The 24394-nt window shown below is 54.3% G+C and overlaps 2 protein-coding genes across 4 annotated transcripts; one reads left to right on the top strand and one right to left on the bottom strand.

Annotated features, from left to right (window-relative positions):
- The first annotated feature begins 1384 nt into the window (after positions 1 to 1384).
- Positions 1385 to 11465, top strand: elk1 (ELK1, member of ETS oncogene family). 3 transcript variants are annotated; one of them, XM_004919748.4, is made up of 7 exons: positions 1386 to 1958; positions 2119 to 2206; positions 2354 to 2562; positions 4513 to 4950; positions 5516 to 5899; positions 6848 to 6949; positions 7041 to 11465. In XM_004919748.4, the coding sequence occupies exons 2-7, from the start codon at positions 2194 to 2196 to the stop codon at positions 7137 to 7139; spliced, it is 1245 nt and encodes a 414-aa protein (XP_004919805.1). In that variant the 5' UTR covers positions 1386 to 1958; positions 2119 to 2193; the 3' UTR covers positions 7140 to 11465. The 3 variants fall into 3 exon arrangements, with proteins under 3 accessions (XP_002941754.3, XP_004919805.1, XP_031746756.1); XM_002941708.5 differs by lacking the exon at positions 2119 to 2206 and having other exon boundaries at positions 1385 to 1958; XM_031890896.1 differs by lacking the exon at positions 1386 to 1958 and having other exon boundaries at positions 1973 to 2206.
- A 44-nt stretch (positions 11466 to 11509) lies between these two features.
- lrrn1-like (leucine rich repeat neuronal 1-like) lies at positions 11510 to 17410 on the bottom strand. Its single transcript, NM_001112985.1, is given in 2 exon segments — positions 11510 to 14356; positions 17324 to 17410. A coding segment is annotated over 1 exon segment (2217 nt). The 5' UTR covers positions 14339 to 14356; positions 17324 to 17410; the 3' UTR covers positions 11510 to 12121.
- Positions 17411 to 24394: the final 6984 nt, after the last annotated feature.

Here is a 24394-nt window from a genome sequence, read left to right on the forward strand (position 1 = left end):
GGGAATGAGTGATACATTGGGGTGGGGAGGAAAGGGGATCTCACCATCAGCATAGGAAGGGGTTCCTTACTGTAAGGGCAGTCAGGTTATGGGGTTCCCTACCCAGAGAGGGGGAATGAGTGATACATTGGGGGTGGGGAGGAAAGGAGATCTCACCATCAGCATAGGAAGGGGTTCCTTACTGTAAGGGCAGTCAGGTTATGGGGTTCCCTACCCAGAGAGGGGGAATGAGTGATACATTGGGGTGGGGAGGAAAGGGGATCTCACCATCAGCATAGGAAGGGGTTCCTTACTGTAAGGGCAGTCAGGTTATGGGATTCCCTACCAAGAGAGGGGGAATGAGTGATACATTGGGGGTGGGGAGGAAAGGGGATCTCACCATCAGCATAGGAAGGGGTTCCTTACTGTAAGGACAGTCAGGTTATGGGATTCCCTACCCAGAGAGGGGGAATGAGTGATACATTGGGGGTGGGGAGGAAAGGAGATCTCACCATCAGCATAGGAAGGGGTTCCTTACTGTAAGGGCAGTCAGGTTATGGGGTTCCCTACCCAGAGAGGGGGAATGAGTGATACATTGGGGTGGGGAGGAAAGGGGATCTCACCATCAGCATAGGAAGGGGTTCCTTACTGTAAGGGCAGTCAGGTTATGGGGTTCCCTACCCAGAGAGGGGGAATGAGTGATACATTGGGGGTGGGGAGGAAAGGAGATCTCACCATCAGCATAGGAAGGGGTTCCTTACTGTAAGGGCAGTCAGGTTATGGGGTTCCCTACCCAGAGAGGGGGAATGAGTGATACATTGGGGTGGGGAGGAAAGGGGATCTCACCATCAGCATAGGAAGGGGTTCCTTACTGTAAGGGCAGTCAGGTTATGGGGTTCCCTACCCAGAGAGGGGGAATGAGTGATACATTGGGGGTGGGGAGGAAAGGGGATCTCACCATCAGCATAGGAAGGGGTTCCTTACTGTAAGGGCAGTCAGGTTATGGGGTTCCCTACCCAGAGAGGGGGAATGAGTGATACATTGGGGGTGGGGAGGAAAGGGGATCTCACCATCAGCATAGGAAGGGGCTGAATGCCTGGGGGCAGGCATATAGTTCTATTTATGAGCCCACACTGACCCCGGGAGCTATCAGTTTGCAGCACAGGGGGGCTCAGGCATGGGAGGAGTTAATTGCTGTGCGGCTCTGGCAGACAAAGGGTTAAGGGGAGCTGTGCTGTACAGGTTGCTGCTCCAGTCTGTTAGTTGCCATGGCAACAGAGCCTTGAGATGGCAAGTAACGAGGTACAGGCTAAACATTCCCCCATCTGAACCAATCCTTGTTCTAAATGTGGATGCCCCTCCTCCCCTCTGATTATTTGCCCCCCCCCCCCCCCAGACTCTCTGCCCCATGGCTGTGACTCGGGGTAAATACTGATAATCTCCCCACAAAACCTCTGTGAGGGCTGCTGGGAGTTGTAGTTGCACAACGTGCCGGGGGAATGGCTGTAGTTACTCCCTAGTCTGTGTGGGACCCATTAGCCCTATGTGCCCCCCCCCCCCCCATGGGGCTGAATTGCTGCACCCAGTGCTGGGGGGTAGGAGGCTCCTGTGTGTGCCCCTCGGTGGCGCTGTGCCACCCACTCTCCCCGTATGGGTGGCGCCTCCCCCTTCCCCAGGCTCCTCCCCTTCTCCTGACGTGCAGCCAGGATTCTCTCCCTGCCAGTGGAGCAGCGGAGGCAGCAGTGGAGCAGGAGGGAGAGGAGCAGGAGGGCTGCACAGACACAGGGGGGCAACACATGGGGGCCCGGCCCTCTCTTGTCTCCTAGTGCCCTGCCCACCCTCCCTGCCATGCCCAGGGCTGGCACAGTGTCCTTGGGTGCCCTCAGGGGGGCCAGAGCTGCCTGCGGCTGGGAGAGCGTCCCCTGAGAGACAGTCAGGTAACCAGGAGGGGAGGGCGCTCTCGTCGCTCAGGTCTCCAGGTGAGAGGGGGGGGACAATGTGGGGAGGGGGGGCATCTGGGGGGGGTTGTTGTGCTGTGAATTCATTCGCTGCTGTCTCTTGTCCCCCTGTCCCTCCCACTCTGTCGCTCCTCTCTGCCATGGCCGTGTCCGCTTCTCCACAACATCATCTTGTAAACAGCGTGAGTGCGGGGGAGAGCGAGGAGCGGTGGGGGAGAGTGCTGAGCAGTGAGAGAGAGGCCGGGCATGGAACACAATGAGAGAGTCAGGTGAGCACCAATAACTACCCTAGGGCCACTGTCTGTCCCCCCCGCTGCTGCTATTGCCCCCTCATCTCCCCCTGTGTGTCGCCCCCGTCTCCCATTGCCCCACGCCTCTCTCTGCCCAAGTGCCTGACTGTCTCTTTGCTCCCGCAGTCATGGACCCCTCTGGGACCCTCTGGCAGTTCCTCCTGCAGTTGCTGGAAGAGCAGAGCCACCGGCACCTCATCTCCTGGACCTCCAACGACGGGGAATTCAAGCTCCTGGATGCGGAGGAGGTGGCGCGACTGTGGGGGCTGCGAAAGAACAAGACCAACATGAACTACGATAAACTCAGCCGCGCTCTCCGGTATTACTATGACAAGGTGAGCTGCGCTCTCACTTATTAACATCACCAGGTGAGCCGCGCTCTCACTTATTAACATCACCAGGTCAGCTGCGCTCTCACTTATTACTATCACCAGGTGAGCCCCACTCTCACTTATTAACATCACCAGGTGAGCCGCGCTCTCACTTATTAACATCACCAGGTCAGCCGCGCTCTCACTTATTACTATCACCAGGTGAGCCGCGCTCTCACTTATTAACATCACCAGGTCAGCCGCGCTCTCACTTATTACTATCACCAGGTCAGCCGCGCTCTCACTTATTAACATCACCAGGTCAGCCGCGCTCTCACTTATTAACATCACCAGGTGAGCTGCGCTCTCACTTATTAACATCACCAGGTGAGCCCCACTCTCACTTATTAACATCACCAGGTGAGCTGCGCTCTCACTTATTAACATCACCAGGTGAGCTGCGCTCTCACTTATTAACATCACCAGGTGAGCTGCGCTCTCACTTATTAACATCACCAGGTGAGCCGCGCTCTCACTTATTAACATCACCAGGTGAGCCGCGCTCTCACTTATTAACATCACCAGGTGAGCCGCGCTCTCACTTATTAACATCACTAGGTGAGTCTCGCTCTCACTTATTACTATCACCAGGTGAGCCGCACTCTCACTTATTACTATCACCAGGTGAGCCCCACTCTCACTTAATACTATCACCAGGTGAGCCTCACTCGCACTTATTACTATCACCAGGTGAACCCTACTCTCACTTTTTACAGTATGGCCAGGAGAGTACTGGTATGGTTGTGAGGGTAGCAGTATGGCCAGGAGAGTACTAGTATGGCCATGAGGGTAACAGTATGGCCAGGAAAGTACTAGTATGGCTGTAAGAGTAACAGTATGTCCAGGAGAGTACTAGTATGGCTGTGAGGGTAACAGTATGGCTAGGAGAGTACTAGTATGAGAGCGTTGGGCAGTGTGCAAGTACCACAAGAGTATTTGGTACCATGAGAGTATTTGGTACCACAAGAATATTTGATACCATGAGAGTATTTGATACCATGAGAGTAGTGAATGTATTTGGTACCTAAAGAGTATTTGATACCATGAGAATATTTGATACCTTAAGAGTGTTTGATACCATGAGAGTATTTGGTACAATGAGAGTAGTGAGAGTATTTGGTACCATGAGAGTGTTTGGTACCACAAGAGTAGTGAGAGTATTTGGTACCATGAGAGTAGTGACAGTATTTGGTACCACAAGAGTATTTGGTACCGTGAGAGTATGTGGTATCATGAGAGTATTTGGTATGATAAGAGTATTTGGTACCATGAGAGTATTTGGTACCACAAGAGTATTTGGTACCATGAGAGTAGTGAGAGTATTTGGTACCACAAGAGTATTTGGTACCATAAGATTATTTGGTACCGTAAGAGTATTTGGTACCATGAGAGTAGTGAGAGTATTTGGTGCCATTAGAGTATTTGATATTATAAGTGTATTTGGTATTGTAAGAGTATTTGATACCATGAGTATTTGGTACCGTGAGAGTATTTGGTACCATGAGAGTATTTGGTACCACAAGAGTATTTGATACCATGAGAGTATTTGGTACCACAAGAATATACCATAAGAGTATTTGGTACCGTGAGAGTATTTGGTATCATGAGAGTAGTGAATGTTTTTGGTACCGTGAGAGCATTTGGTACCATGAGAGTATTTGGTACCACAAGAGTATTTGATACCATGAGAGTATTTGGTACCACAAGAATATACCATAAGAGTATTTGGTACCATGAGAGTATATGATACCATGAGAGTATTTGATACCAAGAGAGTATTTGGTCCCACGAGAGTATTTGATACCACGAGAGTATTTGTACCACGAGAGTATTTGTACCATGAGAGTATTTGGTACCATAGGTTATACATATAATAAGTGCCTTTGATGATCGTTGGATCTTGTCTCATTTCAGAACATTATTAAGAAGGTGAGTGGGCAGAAGTTTGTGTACAAGTTTGTTTGTTACCCGGATCCCGGCAACAGTGAGGTCTCTAAGGACGATGGCAAGTGCAGAGAGAGTGTGAGCGAGCCCAGCCAGCCCCCCAAATCCGCCGACAGCTCCCCCTTTGTCCCCAAGATGGTTCGGAGCAGCTCTAAGACGAGTCGCAATGAGTACATGCGCTCCGGCCTCTACTCCACTTTCACCATCCAGTCCCTGCAAGCCCCCCCTGCAGGCCAGCCCAAGACTAGCAAGCTGGAAGCCCCTCCTCCACTGACTGAAGCCCCGCCCTCACTCCAGGTGAAAGGGCAGAGCATCGAGGTACCACCCCCGTACGAAGTGGCTGAGCAGAACAGTGAGGCCCTGTCTGTAGAAGTGAATATTCACAGCTCCGAGGAGCTCCAGTTACAGGTAATGATCCTTCCACTGAATGTGCCGCCATTACTGGCTCCCTATAAAACAATGGTTCCCCCATAATGAATGTGCCGCCATTACTGGCTCGGTATAATACAATGGTTCCCCCGTAATGAATGTGCCGCCATTACTGGCTCTGTATAATACAATGGTTCCCCCATAATGAATGTGCCGCCATTACTGGCTCCGTATAATACAATGGTACAAAGGTTCCCCCATAATGAATGTGCCGCCATTACTGGCTCGGTATAATACAATGGTTCCCCCGTAATGAATGTGCCGCCATTACTGGCTCTGTATAATACAATGGTTCCCCCATAATGAATGTGCCGCCATTACTGGCTCCGTATAATACAATGGTACAATGGTTCCCCCATAATGAATGTGCCGCCATTACTGGCTCTGTATAATACAATGGTTCCCCCATAATGAATGTGCCGCCATTACTGGCTCTGTATAATACAATGGTTCCCCCATAATGAATGTGCCGTCACTATTCCCCCACATCTTGCCCAGCAGTTTGTGTACAGAAACCTCCCATTGGTGTTTGTGTCGTACCCAGGTGACCGTGGACCCCCCCACACCTGATATTAAGGTGGAGGCAGCGGCAGAAGACCCCATTGGTGGAAGCGAGGGCCTCTCCGATGCGCCATTGTTCCCTACGGTTCTGCCTGAGCTGAAGGTGCCGGAGCCCCCCATGACCCAGGAGATCCTGGTTGTGATTGACTCCCCGGAGAAGGAGGATACGAAGAACGAGCAGAGAGACAGGGATGGGGGACCCCCCACCCCAACTTCCTCCGCCGAGGGGCAGTCAGTGAAAGGGAAGAAGCCAAAGGACTTGGAGCTGCCATACTCTGCTGTGATTGGCCAGGAGAAGATGAACTCTGCTATGAACTCACTTCTGCCCCCGGGGAGCGCGTCTTCTGTCATCACCTCCCACTCACTGGTGAGTGCAGTTCCGCCCCAGAGGGGCAACTGGGGTATTGGGCCTGGGTGCGGTTCTGTGGGTCGTAGAGATGCCAGAATGTACTGTGGGGGGGTCGGCCCCTCTGAGCTTACTGAGGAACCTATGTCAGGGGCTAAAAGCCTTAATATATAGGGGGAGGGGCAAGGAGTCTGGGACTCAAACTGGGGGTGGGACTAGGGCACTTACAGTGGGAGGGGCAAGGGGTCTGGGACTCAAACTGGGGGTGGGACTAGAGAACTGACAAGCGCTTACAGGGGGAGGGGCAGTGGGTGGGACTAGAGAACTGACAAGTACTTATAGGGGAGGGGCAGTGGGTGGGACTATGATACTGTGAATTACAGGAGAAGTCTGTCAAGCAGTGGGCGGGAATAGAGAACTGACGAGTACTTACAGGGGGAGGGGCAGTGGGTGGGACTAGAGAACTGACAAGTACTTATAGGGGAGGGGCAGTGGGTGGGACTATGATACTGTGAATTACAGGAGAAGTCTGTCAAGCAGGGGGCGGGAATAGAGAACTGACGAGTACTTACAGGGGGAGGGGCAGAGGGTGGGACTACAATACTGTGACTTGCAGGGGGAGTCTGTTAAGCAGTGGGCGGGACTAGAGTGCTAATGGACACTTACAGGGGGAGGGGCAGTGGGTGGGACTAGGATACTGTGACTTACAGGGGGAGTCTGTCTGCCAAGCAGTGGGTGGGACTAGAGAACCGACAAGCACTTACAGGGGGAGGGGCAGTGGGTGGGACTATAATAAGGCGACTTACAGGGGGAGGGGCAGTGGGTGGGACTATAATACGGTGACTTACAGGGGGAGGGGCAGTGGGTGGTACTATAATAATGTGGGCGGGACTAGAGATGGCAGTGCTATAATATTAGTACAATCCTGTGGCTGAATCAGCATTAATGCTTCTCTGTCTCCGCCCCCAGACTCCCCTCCTGCTCACCCCAAGTTCCCTCCCACCCTCTATTCACTTCTGGAGCACCCTGAGCCCTATCGCCCCCCGGAGCCCAGCCAAGCTCTCCTTCCAGGTAAGTGGCCGCTGTTCTGTCAGGGTGTAATGGCCAGTAGGGGCCACTAGGTGGGGAAAGGCCTCTCATTGGTTATTCCCTCTCCTTCCAGTTCCCAACCAATGGCAACAACCAAATCCACGTCCCCACCCTGAGCGTCGACGGACTCTCCACCCCTGTCGTTCTCTCTCCCGGACCCCAAAAGCCATAAGGGACCCGCGCAGCCGACATTCCCGCGCTTTTTCATTTGCCCGAGGGCGCCTTTTCTGCCCCAAGCGCTCTCCGAGGGAGTTTGCCGGGATACAGAACCTTCATGAAACCTTTATTTGCTGAAGGAAAGGTGGCACCAATATCTCCGGTGGCCCCGGGACTTCTGTACGTTCGGCCGGTAGAGAGGCCACGCCTCCAGCGGGAGGAACGGGATCGAGTTTTCCGTAGTCGCAGTGTTGGAGGCCAATGGATAGAGCAAGGAATGATGGGAGACGGGGTCGTTTATTGATTGGATAGACCCTCCTCTCATTGGTTTATTATCCTGGAGGTCTGTCGTTTTATCAGGGAATCGGCCAATGGCTGACGGGACATACTTGAATATGGGGGGCGTTACCCAGACTGGAGCTCAGGCTTGGGTGGGCGGGGGCAGAAAATATTTTTCTACTTTGCTGGAGATAAAGGGAAAGGGGTTTGGCTACTTGGTCGTGTACGAGGGGGGGGGCGTCGGAAGGGCGTCGCCAATTTCCTCCAACCAAAAAGCTGCAACGCGTGGGCCGGCCAATTAAAGATGGACGCCTACGCGATACATTTGCTCTCGGACAAACACAAGGAGACGCCAACGTGGCCTGGAGTTCTGTGGGACAATATGGCCGCCCCGTGGGTCACGTGACTGCCGGGGACGACACTTCTTAGCTGCTCTGTGATTCTAACAAAAAAGAAGGTCTATTTTTTGGGATATTTCGCTATTTTTCTGAAGTTTCTCTATTTTCTGTCAGAGGTTCTACAAGTCCGGTCCGAACCCGTCACCGGGGGGGTGGGGGGGACCGGGATCTCATCCTCATCACAATATGCAGCTTTATTGCCTCCCAGGAGGGCAGGACATGACCCCCCCGGGTGGGAAACAAGGGCCCGAATGGTTCTGTTTATTTATGGGCTCTCGGTTCCTATCTGGGTCAGGGCTCTGTGCTGATTGGCTGCCTCGGGAGTTCATTCGCTCACCGCAATTTACAGTAAATGTATATTTTTCTATAACCCATAGAAGGGATAGTAACGTAACCCTAACGGGGCCCTAAGGGCCCGACTTGCTCCTCGTTGGAGCCTTTCCCACCGCCCGTTTCTGTATTCGCTCCCCCCCTCTCTTTGGATGCCCTATGGAACAGTCTACATTCCCTTTCAGTGATCCCAGGTCACATGATTCCAAAGAGCTCCTCAGGAATGTTCCACAGACGCCAGGCAGAGAGGGGGGGCCCCGCTGCCGGGGGTATTTATTGCTTTATTGGGGGGCTCACTCTCTGCTTCCTAAGGCCTTTCATTTCCTACTATAAGGGCGTCTTGTCCTTGAAAGGGCTTTGGGGGGGGGGGGTAAAATAAGGGGCTTTTTTCCTGGGTTTTTGGGGCATTTTCATTGGCCGAGGCTAATTAAGAGTCATTAATATATATCCGTTATTTCTGTAATTACTTTATAGAACCCCTGCTTGTGGGCTCAGCCCCTCCCAGCTTTGGGAGGGGCCTTGGCCAGAGAGAGAGGAATGGGGCTCCACCTTGTGGAGTAAAGACGGTATTGCGTCTATGTGGTTTGAGCCCCCACATTAATGTGTACGGGGGGGCACAGAAATAATAGTACGAGTGAGAGCAAATCCTATTGGTTGCTTTAAATTCTAAGCACAAGGTGGGCCCCCCCTCTTTTTGCCAATAGGCAGGGACGGGGGTCCCGCTATTATAGTTAGAGTTACCCCTACAGTTTTTGTACATGGAACGTTGAGGCTTCTGTTTAATGGGGTCCTGTAGTTTCTTTTTCCCAGAATGCCTTTAGCCCCCCAGCCTTTGGCTGATTTGTTTGGGGGGGGGCGCTGCAGGTTTCTAGCTAAGGGCTTGCAGTACCATTTGTCGCCACTTGGGGCTATTCTGACTGTAGGGTTACGCTAGGGGGGGCGGGGATCTCTCGGGGGCGTTTTAATTTTGTATAAATCCCTCCCACATGTGGGGCGGGGTCTGTGTGGGACCCAAGGGGTGAAGCTTCCCCTTTAAGCTGCTGGTTCTGTTCAGGGAGGGGGCACTTACACACGGGTAGGTCCCCAGCGTGGGTTGTGGGGGGGGGGGGGGGTAGATTATAAATAAAATTTATATTTGGATCTTTTTAGCCTTAATATGAGGGCAGAGTTCCCTGCGCCGGGGGAATGCAGTGTTAATAGCCCCCCTGGGGGGTACCAGGGGCTGGCATGGATATTAGCCCTGTGTGTATGGGGCTCATTCCCCCCACACTGTCGCACCCCCAATGCCAATCTGTAAGTGAATGTAATAGACTGGCACCTGGGGGGGGGCATGGTGCCCCCGGTGGGTTTGTGCCGCGCTTTATTCTTATTTCATATTGAAAAGATACTCGGTGCCAGTTTCTGTGCCAATCAGCAGGGTGAGGGGGGTAACGGGCAGTCTCTGGGCAAATGCGCCGGGGGGGGGCAAGACTTTTGCTGCTACGCACGGTCATGTGGTTTATTTAATGGAGGGTATGAGTAGGTGGCACTACAACTCCCAGCAGCCTCTGCTAGTGGCGGCGGGGAATTGTCATTTCTAGGGTTTGTTTTTACGTTGGGGGCAGTGCCAGGCTGCGGTTGGTCAGTGATCCTGCTCTGTGTGCCAATCAGCCGCCAGTATTTAGGGGTGGGAGTCGCTGGCAGGTTGCACTATTTCCTGAGTATTTCCCTGTCTGCCCCACCTGGCACTGAGAGGGTTACAGGGGTATTTATTATAGGGAAGCTTTTTCTAACGCTCACTCATGGCACGTCCCGCCCACTCACTCACGGCACGTCCCGCCCACTCACTCACGGCACGTCCCGCCCACTCACACTCACGGCACGTCCCGCCCACTCACACTCACGGCACGTCCCGCCCACTCACACTCACTCACGGCACGTCCCGCCCACTCACTCATGGCACGTCCCTCACACTCACTCACAGCGTGTCCCACCCACTCACGGCACGTCCCGTCCAATCACACTCACAGCGTGTCCCTCACACTCACGGCACGTCCCGTCCAATCACACTCACTCACAGCGTGTCCCACCCACTCACGGCACGTCCCGTCCAATCACACTCACTCACAGCGTGTCCCACCCACTCACGGCACGTCCCGTCCAATCACACTCACTCACAGCGTGTCCCACCCACTCACGGCACGTCCCGTCCAATCACACTCACAGCATGTCCCTCACACTCACGGCACGTCCCGTCCAATCACACTCACTCACAGCGTGTCCCACCCACTCACGGCACGTCCCGCCCAATCACACGCTCCCAATGTCCCAATCGCAATGAGCCCTGGGCCAGGGAGCTGACTGTTTATTCTGCACATCAGGCCGTTAGTGTTTGGCCAGTTGGCCACGTGACTCTCCAGTTGGAACTAATGTTGGTCGCAGGGGGAGGGGCCTGAAAGCTGTCTTTGCCTTAAGGGCTGAACTACACGAATGACTTAAACAGGGCTCATTGTTTCCTATGGGGCAGTGCACACAGCCTCCCCCGTACGTCTCCTACTGCCCAGCACATGGGGGCTCCTGGGGGCCACGGGTTCATTGTCTGAGCCGCTTGGGACTCACTGAACACAATGTGCACTTTTTCATGACAATAGTTTGTTGCAGTAGGAGGGGAAATTGCCCCGATATTGCGCCACATCGCTCCTTCCTGGTCCGACTCGTTACACGGCCGTATCCGGGGCCGACTCGTTACACGGCCGTATCAGGGGCCGACTCGTTACACGGCCGTATCAGGGGCCGACTCGTTACACGGCCGTATCAGGGGCCGACTCGTTACACGGCCGTATCAGGGGCCGACTCGTTACACGGCCGTATCCGGGGCCGACTCGTTACACGGCCGTATCCCGGGCCGACTCATTACACGGCCGTATCACGGGCCGACTCATTACACAGCCGTATCACGGGCCGACTCGTTACACAGCTGTATCAAGGTCCGACTCATTACACAGCCGTATCAGGGGCCGACTCGTTACACGGCCGTATCAGGGGCCGACTCGTTACACGGCCGTATCAGGGGCCGACTCGTTACACGGCCGTATCCGGGGCCGACTCGTTACACGGCCGTATCCCGGGCCGACTCATTACACGGCCGTATCACGGGCCGACTCATTACACAGCCGTATCACGGGCCGACTCGTTACACAGCTGTATCAAGGTCCGACTCATTACACAGCCGTATCACGGGCCGACTTATTACACAGCTGTATTAAGGTCCGACTCATTACACAATTGTATCAAGGAAGATTATTGTAAAACCTTATATATTGTTACAGCCTGTAAATATATTTTTTAACAATGGAGCTGCCTCGTGTCTGTGTCCGGTTCATGAGTCGCAATCATTGGGTCATTTTCACCATTTATTTATGAAGCACCAACATACTCAGAAAACGACGTACAACGGCGTAACTCAAAGGCACCCCCATAATTCTCATTGGCCCCTCCATAGTCAGCCCCTGACCAGTAGGTCCTTATCTGCCCCTTTTGGCAGCTCCCCATTGGCCCAAACAGGGGTTCTGAAAAGGTCCGTAACGTTGGCTGCCTCTGAAGTTCTGGGGTGCAGAAGGGACAGCTGTACTGGGAAACCCCAAAAAAGTCTTGGTCGTTATGTCACAGGGTCCCCGAATGTCCTCACTGGACCAAGTAGTTCCCCGGGGGTGGCCCTATTCATCGTACCCCCACGTTGGGTTCCAACTGTATAAAGGCTCTCCGAGCCCCCCGTGGTATCCTCTGCCTTGGCACGGAGACCCATGACTTGGGTGCCAACCATGACTGGCGGTGGGGCAGTCTCTTAAAACCTACCCACAAAACACCGAAGGTGGGTACATGGACACCTTGCTCACGTTGGCTGGGGGTGACGTTTGCTCTAAGACCCCCACCTTAATACTGTAGTGACAAAGGATTCTAGCAGTGCCACTTTGTGCCTACACAAACACCGGATATTTTGCCACGTTCATCATTACGGCTGCCAAATGAAAGTCTTTGAGGTGTCAATTTGGGCCACCAGGGGGCAGACCTTGTCTTCCTGGGCGAGGCCTAGAACCGGTTGCTCTAGAGCGCTCTCTTTGTCTTTGTCTAGTTCCCCTTCCCAAAGGCTGATCAGGGGCGGGTAGAACTCATTGAGGGGAATGAAGGGGGCATTCTGCATGTACTTCTTCAGGGAGTGGCCACAGCTTTTGTGCCTACAGTGGCACCCAATGTATATGATGAGGGCGGCCATACACAGGGCGGCCACCAGGGAACCCAGGGCAGCCGATAGGGCGATGCTGACTGGTCGACCCACCACTGCCATGGAGAAAGAAGCGTCTCTGGTGGTTATATTGAGACAAGACTGTTGACTCGGTTGGGAAACGGAGGATACGGTGAGGCAAACTTCATATTTGGTGGAGGGCTGAAGGTGGGTGAGGTTGTACTCTTGTACCTCCAGGGGGACCTTGGCCGTGTAACTGATGTGAGGGTTGTGTATCCTCATTGTAGCCGAGGACCACTGGAACGGGACCAGAACATTTGGGGAAACCCCCGATCCGCTCAGCATTTTCCATTCCACCACGGCAAAGTTGGAGTGGACCTTCTTGGTGACCATCAGAAGACTCATGGCCTCTGGTTCCTGAGTCCTGTTAATGGAGACGAAGACGCTCTTGCTGTCCGTCCCGTCGGAGTTCCACATCTGGCACGTGTACGAGCCTGAATCTTCCTCCACCGCGTCAGTGATCTCCAGCGAGCCTCCCGCGTTGATTTTCACTCGCCCGTTGGTGCCTGTTACTCTTTCCCCATGTGGCGTCATCCAGTAGATCTCGGGCTTTGGGTGGCCACTCGCCTGGCAGCTGAGTTTTACCGGTTGGTGCCGGGCAATTTGAAACTGGGGAGGGATCAGGTGGGTATCTATTAGTGGCGGGCATCTGTTCAGCCATGCCTGCCCTTGAATTTCTTGGAAAAGGTGCCCACTGACCAAAGGTGGGTTGATACACAACGTGGCCTGGGCCTCGATGAGTCTGAGCTTGGAGAGACCCTTCCAGCAGTTCTGGCAGTCACAGCGAATGGGGTTGCTGTACAGGCTGATCTCGAGTAGTCCCGGCAGAGCTTGGAATATTTTCAGCGGAACCATTGCTAGGCGATTATTGTTGAGCAGCAGAGTCTTCAGGGCACCTAGATTACTGGAGAAGGCTTCTGGGTCTAGGTACGACAACCTTGGGTTATTGCACATCTCCAGCTTGATCAGCTCTGGGAGATCCTGGAAGGCCTCAGCCTCCACCCGTTCCAGTTCCTCCATGGAATTCAGGCTCAGCTCCTCCAGGTGCTCCATGCCTGTAAAATCACCGCCCCGGATTTCAGGGATGGGATTCTTGTTGAGGTCCAAGAACTTTAGCAGCTTCAGGTTCTTGAGCGCTTCCTTTGGAACCTCCGTCAGACGATTATCGAAGAAGGAGAGGCTCTCGAGATAATCCAGTCCCTGAAAGGCGTTTTCTGGAATGTGTTCCAGTTCCATTCCGGCCAAAACGAGGCTGTGCAGTCTGCCGAGGGGCTGGAAGTTCAGGCTCTGAAGAGCAGTAACGGGGTTCTCTCCTACCATGAGTATCTCAAGATTGGGGAGGTCTTCAAACCACCTGGGATCGATGATCTCTAAGCGATTGGCATTCAGATGTAGCCTTAAGAGTCTTCCCAAACCCGAGAAGGCCCTGGGGCCAATGTAGCTGATCTGGTTGTGGTTTATGTAGAGTTCCTCCAGGCTTCCCAGGTCCTTCAAGGAGTAGTCGGGCAACTCTCGGAGCTGGTTCTCTTCCAGATACAGAGTGATGAGCTGGGAGAGGTTGGACACGCCCAAGTCGTCAATGCTTTGAAAGTGATTCTGGGAGAGGTCCAACTCGGTCAGGTTGCTCAGCTCTTGGAGTTCCCAAGTCAAGTGAGAGATCTTGTTGCTCTGGAGAAGCAGAACCTGGATATCGGTGGACAGGTTCTCAGGGATGTGAGTGAGTAGGAGGTCGTTGCAATCGACTGTCTTGGCTTCATGGTAGACGGACTGCGGGGTGAACCAAGGGCGGGTCTCGCAGACACACTGGGGGGGGCACACTCCCAACGTGGAGAAGAAGACAGAGTGAAGGACAATCACAAACAGGCAGGTCTCCATCCAAAGACGGGGCTTCATCCTCTGACTCCGAGTCGGGTTTGTGTGGCGCATTGTCGGGCAGGGGCAGATCTGCAGGGGTAAAACAAGTAGAATTAAGGCTTAGCAATTAGGGGGGGCACCTCCAAACCCCGAGCTCCCTGTCCCCATTCTATTCACCTACCCCATCGGCTAATGACCCCCATCGGCACATCTTTGTGCCTTGCCGCCGCCCCCACACTGCCAGCCAGCCAACCACCTCGCTTTGGCCACTTTCTTTATTTTCCTATCCCTTTTCTACGCCCGCTCTTCACACGTTGCCATGGCAACAGCCTCAGCACATTCTCTTAATGACATGGAAAATCAAGTCACGCTCTTAACCCCTCGGCTGCTAAACGAGACCCCCAGTTACATCTCCGTAGGCCAGAAGGAGCCATTCCTGGAAACCTTCACCCCCCCCCGGCAAATCACAGCGACTTCTACCTCGTTCCTACTGATTGGTGGCAACTGACTGTCGGTTGTATCTGCCGCACAATGTGTTGTCTGCCATTACAGATACTAAATGGTTAAACACTCCTGCCCTTCAGTATGTATTAACCATAAATTATCTCAGCACCTTCCCTGTGTCTATTGATATGATGGATTTCTTGCCTACAACGATATATTATGGGATGTCACAGAAAATGGCCTTCTGTACAGTATGGGGGTACAGCTTATTGTGTGCCCAGAACATTCCTTCTCTTTATATTTGTATTTATACATATGGGTAGGGGGTGCCATAGTGTTTCCCTTAGACAGTACAGTATGGGGGTACAGCTTATTGTGTGCCCAGAACATTCCCTCTCTGTATATTTGTATTTATACATATGGGTAGGGGGTGCCATAGTGTTTCCCTTAGACAGTACAGTATGGGGGTACAGCTTATTGTGTGCCCAGAACATTCCCTCTCTGTATATTTGTATTTATACATATGGGTAGGAGGTGCCATAGTGTTTCCCTTAGACAGTACAGTATGGGGGTACAGCTTATTGTGTGCCCAGAACATTCCTTCTCTGTATATTTGTATTTATACATATGGGTAGGGGGTGCCATAGTGTTTCCCTTAGACAGTACAGTATGGGGGTACAGCTTATTGTGTGCCCAGAACATTCCTTCTCTGTATATTTGTATTTATACATATGGGTAGGAGGTGCCATAGTGTTTCCCTTAGACAGTACAGTATGGGGGTACAGCTTATTGTGTGCCCAGAACATTCCTTCTCTGTATATTTGTATTTATACATATGGGTAGGGGGTGCCATAGTGTTTCCCTTAGACAGTACAGTATGGGGGTACAGCTTATTGTGTGCCCAGAACATTCCTTCTCTGTATATTTGTATTTATACATATGGGTAGGGGGTGCCATAGTGTTTCCCTTAGACAGTACAGTATGGGGGTACAGCTTATTGTGTGCCCAGAACATTCCTTCTCTGTATATTTGTATTTATACATATGGGTAGGGGGTGCCATAGTGTTTCCCTTAGACAGTACAGTATGGGGGTACAGCTTATTGTGTGCCCAGAACATTCCCTCTCTGTATATTTGTATTTATACATATGGGTAGGGGGTGCCATAGTGTTTCCCTTAGACAGTACAGTATGGGGGTACAGCTTATTGTGTGCCCAGAACATTCCCTCTCTGTATATTTGTATTTATACATATGGGTGGGAGGGGCCATAGTTTTTAGGATTTCAGGACCAGGGACAGCTCGTGCTGATTGGCTCAGGCACCGCATACAATTTTCTCATCCTACAGAGGCAGCGACACATTCCCCCCCTAAAGCTAAAGCCTCTCTGTCACTCAGTGGATCCCCATGGGGGGGGGGGGGCTCAGGGGATCAGTGGGGGGGGGGGGGCACCCAGGAATAATGACAGATACGTTCCGCTAAGGGATAATGGGATTCCGCTGACAGATTCCAAGGCATCAGGAATAGAGAGTGGCCCCTCCCCCTCTGGGGGAACAAAGAGCTGGGAGGGTTCATTCGCGCACTGGGGGCACATATTCCCGTTGCACGAGCCACTTCCTCCCAGACCCCATGGCAACGACAGCAGGAAGCGCAGGGTGCCCAGAGGGTGGCATTTACACACAGGCTAAAGCAATGCCAGTCTCTGTGCCAGCCGGTGCCCCTGTTTGCCCCCACCCAGCTGGCAATGCCCCTCTGTGCCAGGCAGTGACTCACCCAGCGCATGAATAGTCAGCGCCCATTATCTGACATCATTGTACCCAGGCTGGCACCTACCCAGCTGTGCCCAAGGGCTCACACTCCGTGCCATGGGGTAAAGGGGCATCGTACACTCCCAATGTACTGCATGAAGCCATATTGGCACGGAGCCCAGCGGGCACCCCAATCTATGCCACCCAGTTGTTACTACAGACCTAGCAATAACATGTGCCCCCCCCCAGCCCCCTGTAGGAGGACTAACTAGTCACTTGGGCACCCCCTTGCCCCCCAATATTACCAATATAATTCAGTGCTGTGCCAGGGTGACCCCGGGGTAGGGGGGGGGGCACAGACTATGCCCAGACATAGGGGGTGGGGGTGCCCCTTACATTTTTACTGCTCCTGTCTCTTTAAATAAACTTTTAGCGTTCCGCCCCTGGATTTCCCTTCCGTTAACAGTTGCTAAGGTTAGTGGCCCCTAGCAACCGGACACCAGGGTGACCATGGGGCTGAATTGACATAGTTATTATTATTGCTCATCCCCCCCCCCCTGCCCTGTCCCTCTGTCATTCAGACAAATGCCTGGTTGCTAGGGGCAGGAAGCTTAGCAACCTCCATCCTTTGGATCTGGGTTATGTGGGTATGTGTGTGAGAGGGTGAAGCCCTGTGGGTGCCAGTGGGTGCCAGACCCAGGGGGGCACCTAATGGTCCATGACTGCCTATAAAGTTTAGAAGGGGTGCCAGTTACAGGGGGCACTGGGGGGGCAGTAGGTGCCAGGCAGGGGTATAAGGAGCAGTAGCTAATGGCAGTGTCTGGCGGTGCATGCTGGGAATTGTAGTTGAAAGCAGGAGATTCCTTACCCAGCAGAAAGGATGCTCCGGGATATTCCCACAATGCCTTGCGCTCGGCCGCCCCTGTGACTCCCTCGGCTCTCCCGTTTGCCCCGGTCCCGTTATCCGTGCGTGGGTGGGTCCGACCCGCTTCTCTCCCCCCCGGAACCGCCGGGTTTCTTTGTGCTCCGGGGTTTTGTGTCTGTGACAGATAAAGGGAGCGGCCAATCTGAGGGGGCCCCGCCGGGCCAATCACAGGGCTGAGGGGGCCAGCGGCGCAGCCAATCCCGGGCCGGAGGGGGCGGGACAGACTGGCACCAGGGTAACGGGGCCGATATAGAAAGTGATATAATAAATATGTATCATCTGTGCGAGCGGCGTCACATGACTCACCGGGAGGGGCGGGGCTATTAACCCCTCGCTGCCCGGAGCCTTGTTCTCTCAACAAAGAGACCAACTGCAATATGTTTATGTGTAATGTAATATTAGCTATATATTCTCTGTATTACAGTTATAATGGGGCAAGGGCCCCCCCGGCTGTAGGGTGTGGGGGTCACTCAGCGGAACAGACTGTAGGGGGCGCACTGACATTCCAGCAAGTCACAGTCCTCTATCAGGTCGGGTAGAAAAATCTCTCCCCCCCAGTCTGGGCATCTGCCCCCCCCCCCCCCCCCCATCACTGTCACTCACAGGCACAGAAACTGTCACCTCAGTGTGGGGCAAATGGGCAATCCCTGTGCCAACATATAGAGGGGAGGGGGGCAATTCATATAGAAGGGATCAGGCCCCACCCTCAGCACATCTGCCCCATCACCCGCACACCTGCCCCCACCCTCAGCACATCTGCCCCATCACCCGCACACCTGCCCCCACCCTCAGCACATCTGCCCCCATCACCCACACACCTGCCCCCACCCTCAGCACAACTGCCCCATCACCTGCACACCTGCCCCCACCCTCAGCACAACTGCCCCATCACCTGCACACCTGCCCCCACCCTCAGCACAACTGCCCCATCACCTGCACACCTGCCCCACCCTCAGCACAACTGCCCCATCACCCGCACACCTGCCCCCACCCTCAGCACAACTGCCCCATCACCCGCACACCTGCCCCCACCCTCAGCACAACTGCCCCATCACCTGCACACCTGGCCCCACCCTCAGCACAACTGCCCCATCACCTGCACACCTGCCCCCACCCTCAGCACAACTGCCCCATCACCTGCACACCTGCCCCACCCTCAGCACAACTGCCCCATCACCCGCACACCTGGCCCCACCCTCAGCACAACTGCCCCATCACCTGCACACCTGGCCCCACCCTCAGCACAACTGCCCCCATCACCCGCACACCTGCCCCCACCCTCAGCACAACTGCCCCCATCACCCGCACACCTGCCCCCACCCTCAGCACAACTGCCCCCATCACCCGCACACCTGCCCCCACCCTCGGCACAACTGCCCCCATCAACTGCACACCTGCCCCCACCCTCAGCACAACTGCCCCCATCACCCGCACACCTGCCCCCACCCTCAGCACAACTGCCCCCATCACCCGCACACCTGCCCCCACCCTCGGCACAACTGCCCCCATCACCCGCACACCTGCCCCCACCCTCAGCACAACTGCCCCCATCACCCGCACACCTGGCCCCACCCTCAGCACAACTGCCCCCATCACCTGCACACCTGGCCCCCACCCTCAGCACAACTGCCCCCATCACCCACACACCTGCCCCCACCCTCAGCACAACTGCCCCCATCACCCGCACACCTGCCCCCACCCTCAGCACAACTGCCCCCATCACCCGCACACCTGCCCCCACCCTCAGCACAACTGCCCCATCACCCGCACACCTGCCCCCACCCTCGGCACAACTGCCCCCATCAACTGCACACCTGCCCCCACCCTCAGCACAACTGCCCCCATCACCCGCACACCTGCCCCCACCCTCGGCACAACTGCCCCCATCACCCGCACACCTGGCCCCACCCTCAGCACAACTGCCCCATCACTTGCACACCTGGCCCCACCCTCAGCACAACTGCCCCATCACCCGCACACCTGCCCCCACCCTCAGCACAACTGCCCCATCACCCGCACACCTGCCCCCACCCTCAGCACAACTGCCCCATCACCCGCACACCTGCCCCCACCCTCAGCACAACTGCCCCATCACCCGCACACCTGGCCCCACCCTCAGCACAACTGCCCCATCACCCGCACACCTGGCCCCACCCTCAGCACAACTGCCCCATCACCCGCACACCTGGCCCCCACCCTCAGCACATCTGCCCCATCACCCGCACACCTGGCCCCACCCTCAGCACAACTGCCCCATCACTTGCACACCTGGCCCCACCCTCAGCACAACTGCCCCATCACCCGCACACCTGGCCCCACCCTCGGCACAACTGCCCCCACCCTCAGCACAACTGCCCCATCACCCGCACACCTGGCCCCACCCTCGGCACAACTGCCCCCACCCTCAGCACAACTGCCCCCATCACCCGCACACCTGGCCCCACCCTCGGCACAACTGCCCCCATCACCCGCACACCTGGCCCCACCCTCAGCACAACTGCCCCATCACCCGCACACCTGGCCCCACCCTCAGCACAACTGCCCCATCACTTGCACACCTGGCCCCCACCCTCAGCACAACTGCCCCATCACTTGCACACCTGGCCCCCACCCTCAGCACAACTGCCCCATCACTTGCACACCTGGCCCCCACCCTCAGCACAACTGCCCCATCACCCGCACACCTGGCCCCACCCTCGGCACAACTGCCCCATCACCCGCACACCTGGCCCCACCCTCAGCACAACTGCCCATCACCCGCACACCTGCCCCCACCCTCGGCACAACTGCCCCCATCACCCGCACACCTGGCCCCACCCTCAGCACAACTGCCCCATCACTTGCACACCTGGCCCCACCCTCAGCACAACTGCCCCATCACCTGCACACCTGCCCCCACCCTCAGCACAACTGCCCCATCACCCGCACACCTGCCCCCACCCTCAGCACAACTGCCCCATCACCCGCACACCTGCCCCCACCCTCAGCACAACTGCCCCATCACCCGCACACCTGCCCCCACCCTCAGCACAACTGCCCCATCACCCGCACACCTGCCCCCACCCTCAGCACAACTGCCCCCATCACCCGCACACCTGGCCCCACCCTCAGCACAACTGCCCCATCACCCGCACACCTGGCCCCACCCTCAGCACAACTGCCCCATCACCCGCACACCTGCCCCACCCTCAGCACAACTGCCCCATCACCTGCACACCTGCCCCCACCCTCAGCACAACTGCCCCATCACCCGCACACCTGGCCCCACCCTCAGCACAACTGCCCCATCACCCGCACACCTGGCCCCACCCTCAGCACAACTGCCCCATCACCCGCACACCTGGCCCCACCCTCAGCACAACTGCCCCATCACCCGCACACCTGGCCCCACCCTCAGCACAACTGCCCCATCACTTGCACACCTGGCCCCCACCCTCAGCACAACTGCCCCATCACCCGCACACCTGGCCCCACCCTCGGCACAACTGCCCCCACCCTCGGCACAACTGCCCCCATCACCCGCACACCTGCCCCCATGAATTATTGTATTAAAAAATACTAATAACAGATCCAGAATGCAAGACGGGGGGGGGGCACCCTGAGTAGCAGGACTGACTGATGGGCAGCAGTACTGAGAGAGTTAATAGATAAAGGAGTGAAGCATTAACCCCAGTGTTACTGACTCCCCCCCCCCCCCCCATTCCGGTAAGTTCCTCCCCCCCATCCCCCCTTCCCCCCATCCCCCCCGCCCCCTCTCCCCCCTATCTCCTAATATCAACAGTTGCACAATATCAGGTTCTGAGGAATCCGCTCTTGGCTTGGGCCCGGGACGCTGTGTGTGTATTATATAGTGAGTAATGTAACCCCCTACTGTACAGTATAAGGATATTAGCAGTCACTGAGGGGTTCTGTGCCCCCCATATAAAGGCACAAGGCTGCAGGCTGAGTTATACAGGGAACTCTGAGTATCACTCATGTATTATAAGGGATAATGTACCCCCTACTGTAAATGATAAGGATATTAGCAGTCACTGAGGGGTTCTGTGCCCCCCATATAAAGGCACAAGGCTGCAGGCTGAGTTATACAGGGAACTCTGAGTATCACTCATGTATTATAAGGGATAATGTACCCCCTACTGTAAATGATAAGGATATTAGCAGTCACTGAGGGGTTCTGTGCCCCCCATATAAAGGCACAAGGCTGCAGGCTGAGTTATACAGGGAACTCTGAGTATCACTCATGTATTATAAGGATAATGTACCCCCTACTGTAAATGATAAGGATATTAGCAGTCACTGAGGGGTTCTGTGCCCCCCATATAAAGGCACAAGGCTGCAGGCTGAGTTATACAGGGAACTCTGAGTATCACTCATGTATTATAAGGGATAATGTACCCCCTACTGTAAATGATAAGGATATTAGCAGTCACTGAGGGGTTCTGTGCCCATATAAAGGCACAAGGCTGCAGGCTGAGTTATACAGGGAACTCTGAGTATCACTCATGTATTATAAGGGGTACTGTACCCCCTACTGTAAATGATAAGGATATTAGCAGTCACTGAGGGGTTCTGTGCCCCCCATATAAAGGCACAAGGCTGCAGGCTGAGTTATACAGGGAACTCTGAGTATCACTCATGTATTATAAGGGATAATGTACCCCCTACTGTAAATGATAAGGATATTAGCAGTCACTGAGGGGTTCTGTGCCCCCCATATAAAGGCACAAGGCTGCAGGCTGAGTTATACAGGGAACTCTGAGTATCACTCATGTATTATAAGGGATAATGTACCCCCTAATGTAAATGATAAGGATATTAGCAGGCACTGAGGGGTTTCAGGACCCTATAAAGGTACAAGGCTGACAGCTTCGTGCTTTTATACAGGTCATGGGACGAGGTGACTTCTAATATCCTTATATTTTACAACAGGGGGCACTTTATTTATTATAATATACAAGTTTCCGTGAGTCATGTGACAGAAATGACATCACTAACCTCCGATGATAACTGATGACATCACTAAGCTCCGATTACAACTGATGACATCACTAAGCTCCGATTACAACTGATGACATCACTAAGCTCCGATTACAACTGATGACATCACTAAGCAGTGTTTATAAGGATATACAGTAATTTACAGTTTGTCCCCATAGGGAAATGACCCAACTATATTATATATAAACATTTGTGCCAAAGTCTCATTGGTCATATAGGTGGGCGGTTCTGTAGCTGGGAAACCAATCAGGTTTGCAGGGGAGCCTATAACCAAGCTGCGCACCGCGGGCACCCCTATGTGTATGGTTTGCCCTGATCTGTACCCCCCTGATACTGAGAATGGTCAGGGGAATTGGGGGTAATGGGGAGGGGCAGGTGAGTGATTTGGGGGTAATGGGGGGGTGAGAGATTTGGGGGTAACAAGGGGAGGGGCAAGTGAATGATTTGGGGGGAATGGGGAGGGGCAATGAATGATTTGGGGGTAACAGGGGGAGAGGCAGGTGTGTGATTTGGGGGTAACAGGGGGAGGGGCAGGTGTGTGATTTGTGGGTAACGGGGAGGGGCAAGTGAATGATTTGGGGGTAACAGGGGGAGGGGCAAGTGAATGATTTGGGGTAACAGGGGGAGGGGCAAGTGAATGATTTGGGGGTAACAGGGGGAAGGGCAAGTGAATGATTTGGGGGTAACGGGGAGGGGCAGGTGTGTGATTTGGGGGTAACGGGGAGGGGCAAGTGAATGATTTGGGGGTAACAGGGGGAGGGGCAAGTGAATGATTTGGGGGTAACGGGGAGGGGCAGGTGTGTGATTTGGGGGTAACAGGGGGAGGGGCAAGTGAATGATTTGGGGGTAACGGGGAGGGGCAGGTGTGTGATTTGGGGGTTACAGGGGGAGGGGCAAGTGAATGATTTGGGGGTAACAGGGGGAGGGGCAGGTTGATGTGGGGTTTGTGGCCCTGGATACACAGTCTGGCATGTTGGCACAACTTGCCCTCGGCCCCCGGGTGCTGCCATATTGCCCGCTCTGACATCCCCCGGGAACAGCAGCCAATCAGCAGGAGGAATGGCAGGAGCTTGCTTTGCCAATGGGAATATTTGCCCTTTAAACATCTTTATCTTTCTATGGAATAATCCCCTAAATCCGGACCCGGCAGTTAATCATGTGGCCCTTTGTCTGCCCCGGGCTCTTGGCTTCCCCCCCCCTGCAGCCTGCCCCATTCCCTCCCCCCGATACTCGGCACCGAGCCCTCCCTACTGCACCAGAGCCAAGCTGCCATTCCCCAAACTACAATTCCCAGCATGCCCCACCAGGGCTTCTTATAGAAGGTTTCCCTATACCAATAAGAAGGCAAGTCTATGGCACAGGGGCAGGTACCCGTGTAAGTGCCCCATGTAGGGGCAGCAGTAAAAGGGATATGACTGATATTCTGAGACAATTTGCAATTGGTCTTCATTTTTTATGGTTTTATTTTAGTTATTTAGCTTTTTGTTCAGCAGATCTCCATTTGGTATTTGAGCAGCTAGCTGGTTGCTAGGGTCTAATTTACCTTAGCAACCAGGCAGCGGTTTAAACCAGAGATGGGACTATGAAAAGGGGAGGGGCTGAATAGAAAGATAAGGAATAAAAAGTAACAATAACAATAAAACTGGAGCCTCACAGAGCAATAGGGTTTTGGTTGCTAGGGTCCAAGTTACCTTAGCAACCGGGGATTGGTTTGGATGAGAGACTGGTATATGAATAGGGGAGGGGCTAAATAGAAAGATAAGGAATAAAAAGTAACAATAACAATAAAACTGGAGCCTCACAGAGCAATAGGGTTTTGGTTGCTAGGGTCCAAGTTACCTTAGCAACCGGGGATTGGTTTGGATGAGAGGCTGGTATATGAATAGGGGAGGGGCTGAATAGAAAGATAAGGAATAAAAAGTAACAATAAAACTGGAGCCTCACAGAGCAATAGGGTTTTGGTTGCTAGGGTCCAAGTTACCTTAGCAACCGGGGATTGGTTTGGATGAGAGACTG

This window comes from Xenopus tropicalis, chromosome 8 (genome assembly GCF_000004195.4).
Source record: "Xenopus tropicalis strain Nigerian chromosome 8, UCB_Xtro_10.0, whole genome shotgun sequence".
NCBI classification, from domain to species: domain Eukaryota; kingdom Metazoa; phylum Chordata; class Amphibia; order Anura; family Pipidae; genus Xenopus; species Xenopus tropicalis.

Excerpts from the sequence above, each read along its gene's own strand:
- elk1 (XM_002941708.5), top strand. The coding sequence starts at position 1,523 with ATGTGCCCCCCCCCCCCCCATGGGGCTGAATTGCTGCACCCAGTGCTG. Across the intron at positions 1,959-2,353 it reads CTCGTCGCTCAGGTCTCCAG|TCATGGACCCCTCTGGGACC; the intron begins GTGAGAGGGGGG and ends TTGCTCCCGCAG. Across the intron at positions 4,951-5,515 it reads CCGAGGAGCTCCAGTTACAG|GTGACCGTGGACCCCCCCAC; the intron begins GTAATGATCCTT and ends TGTCGTACCCAG.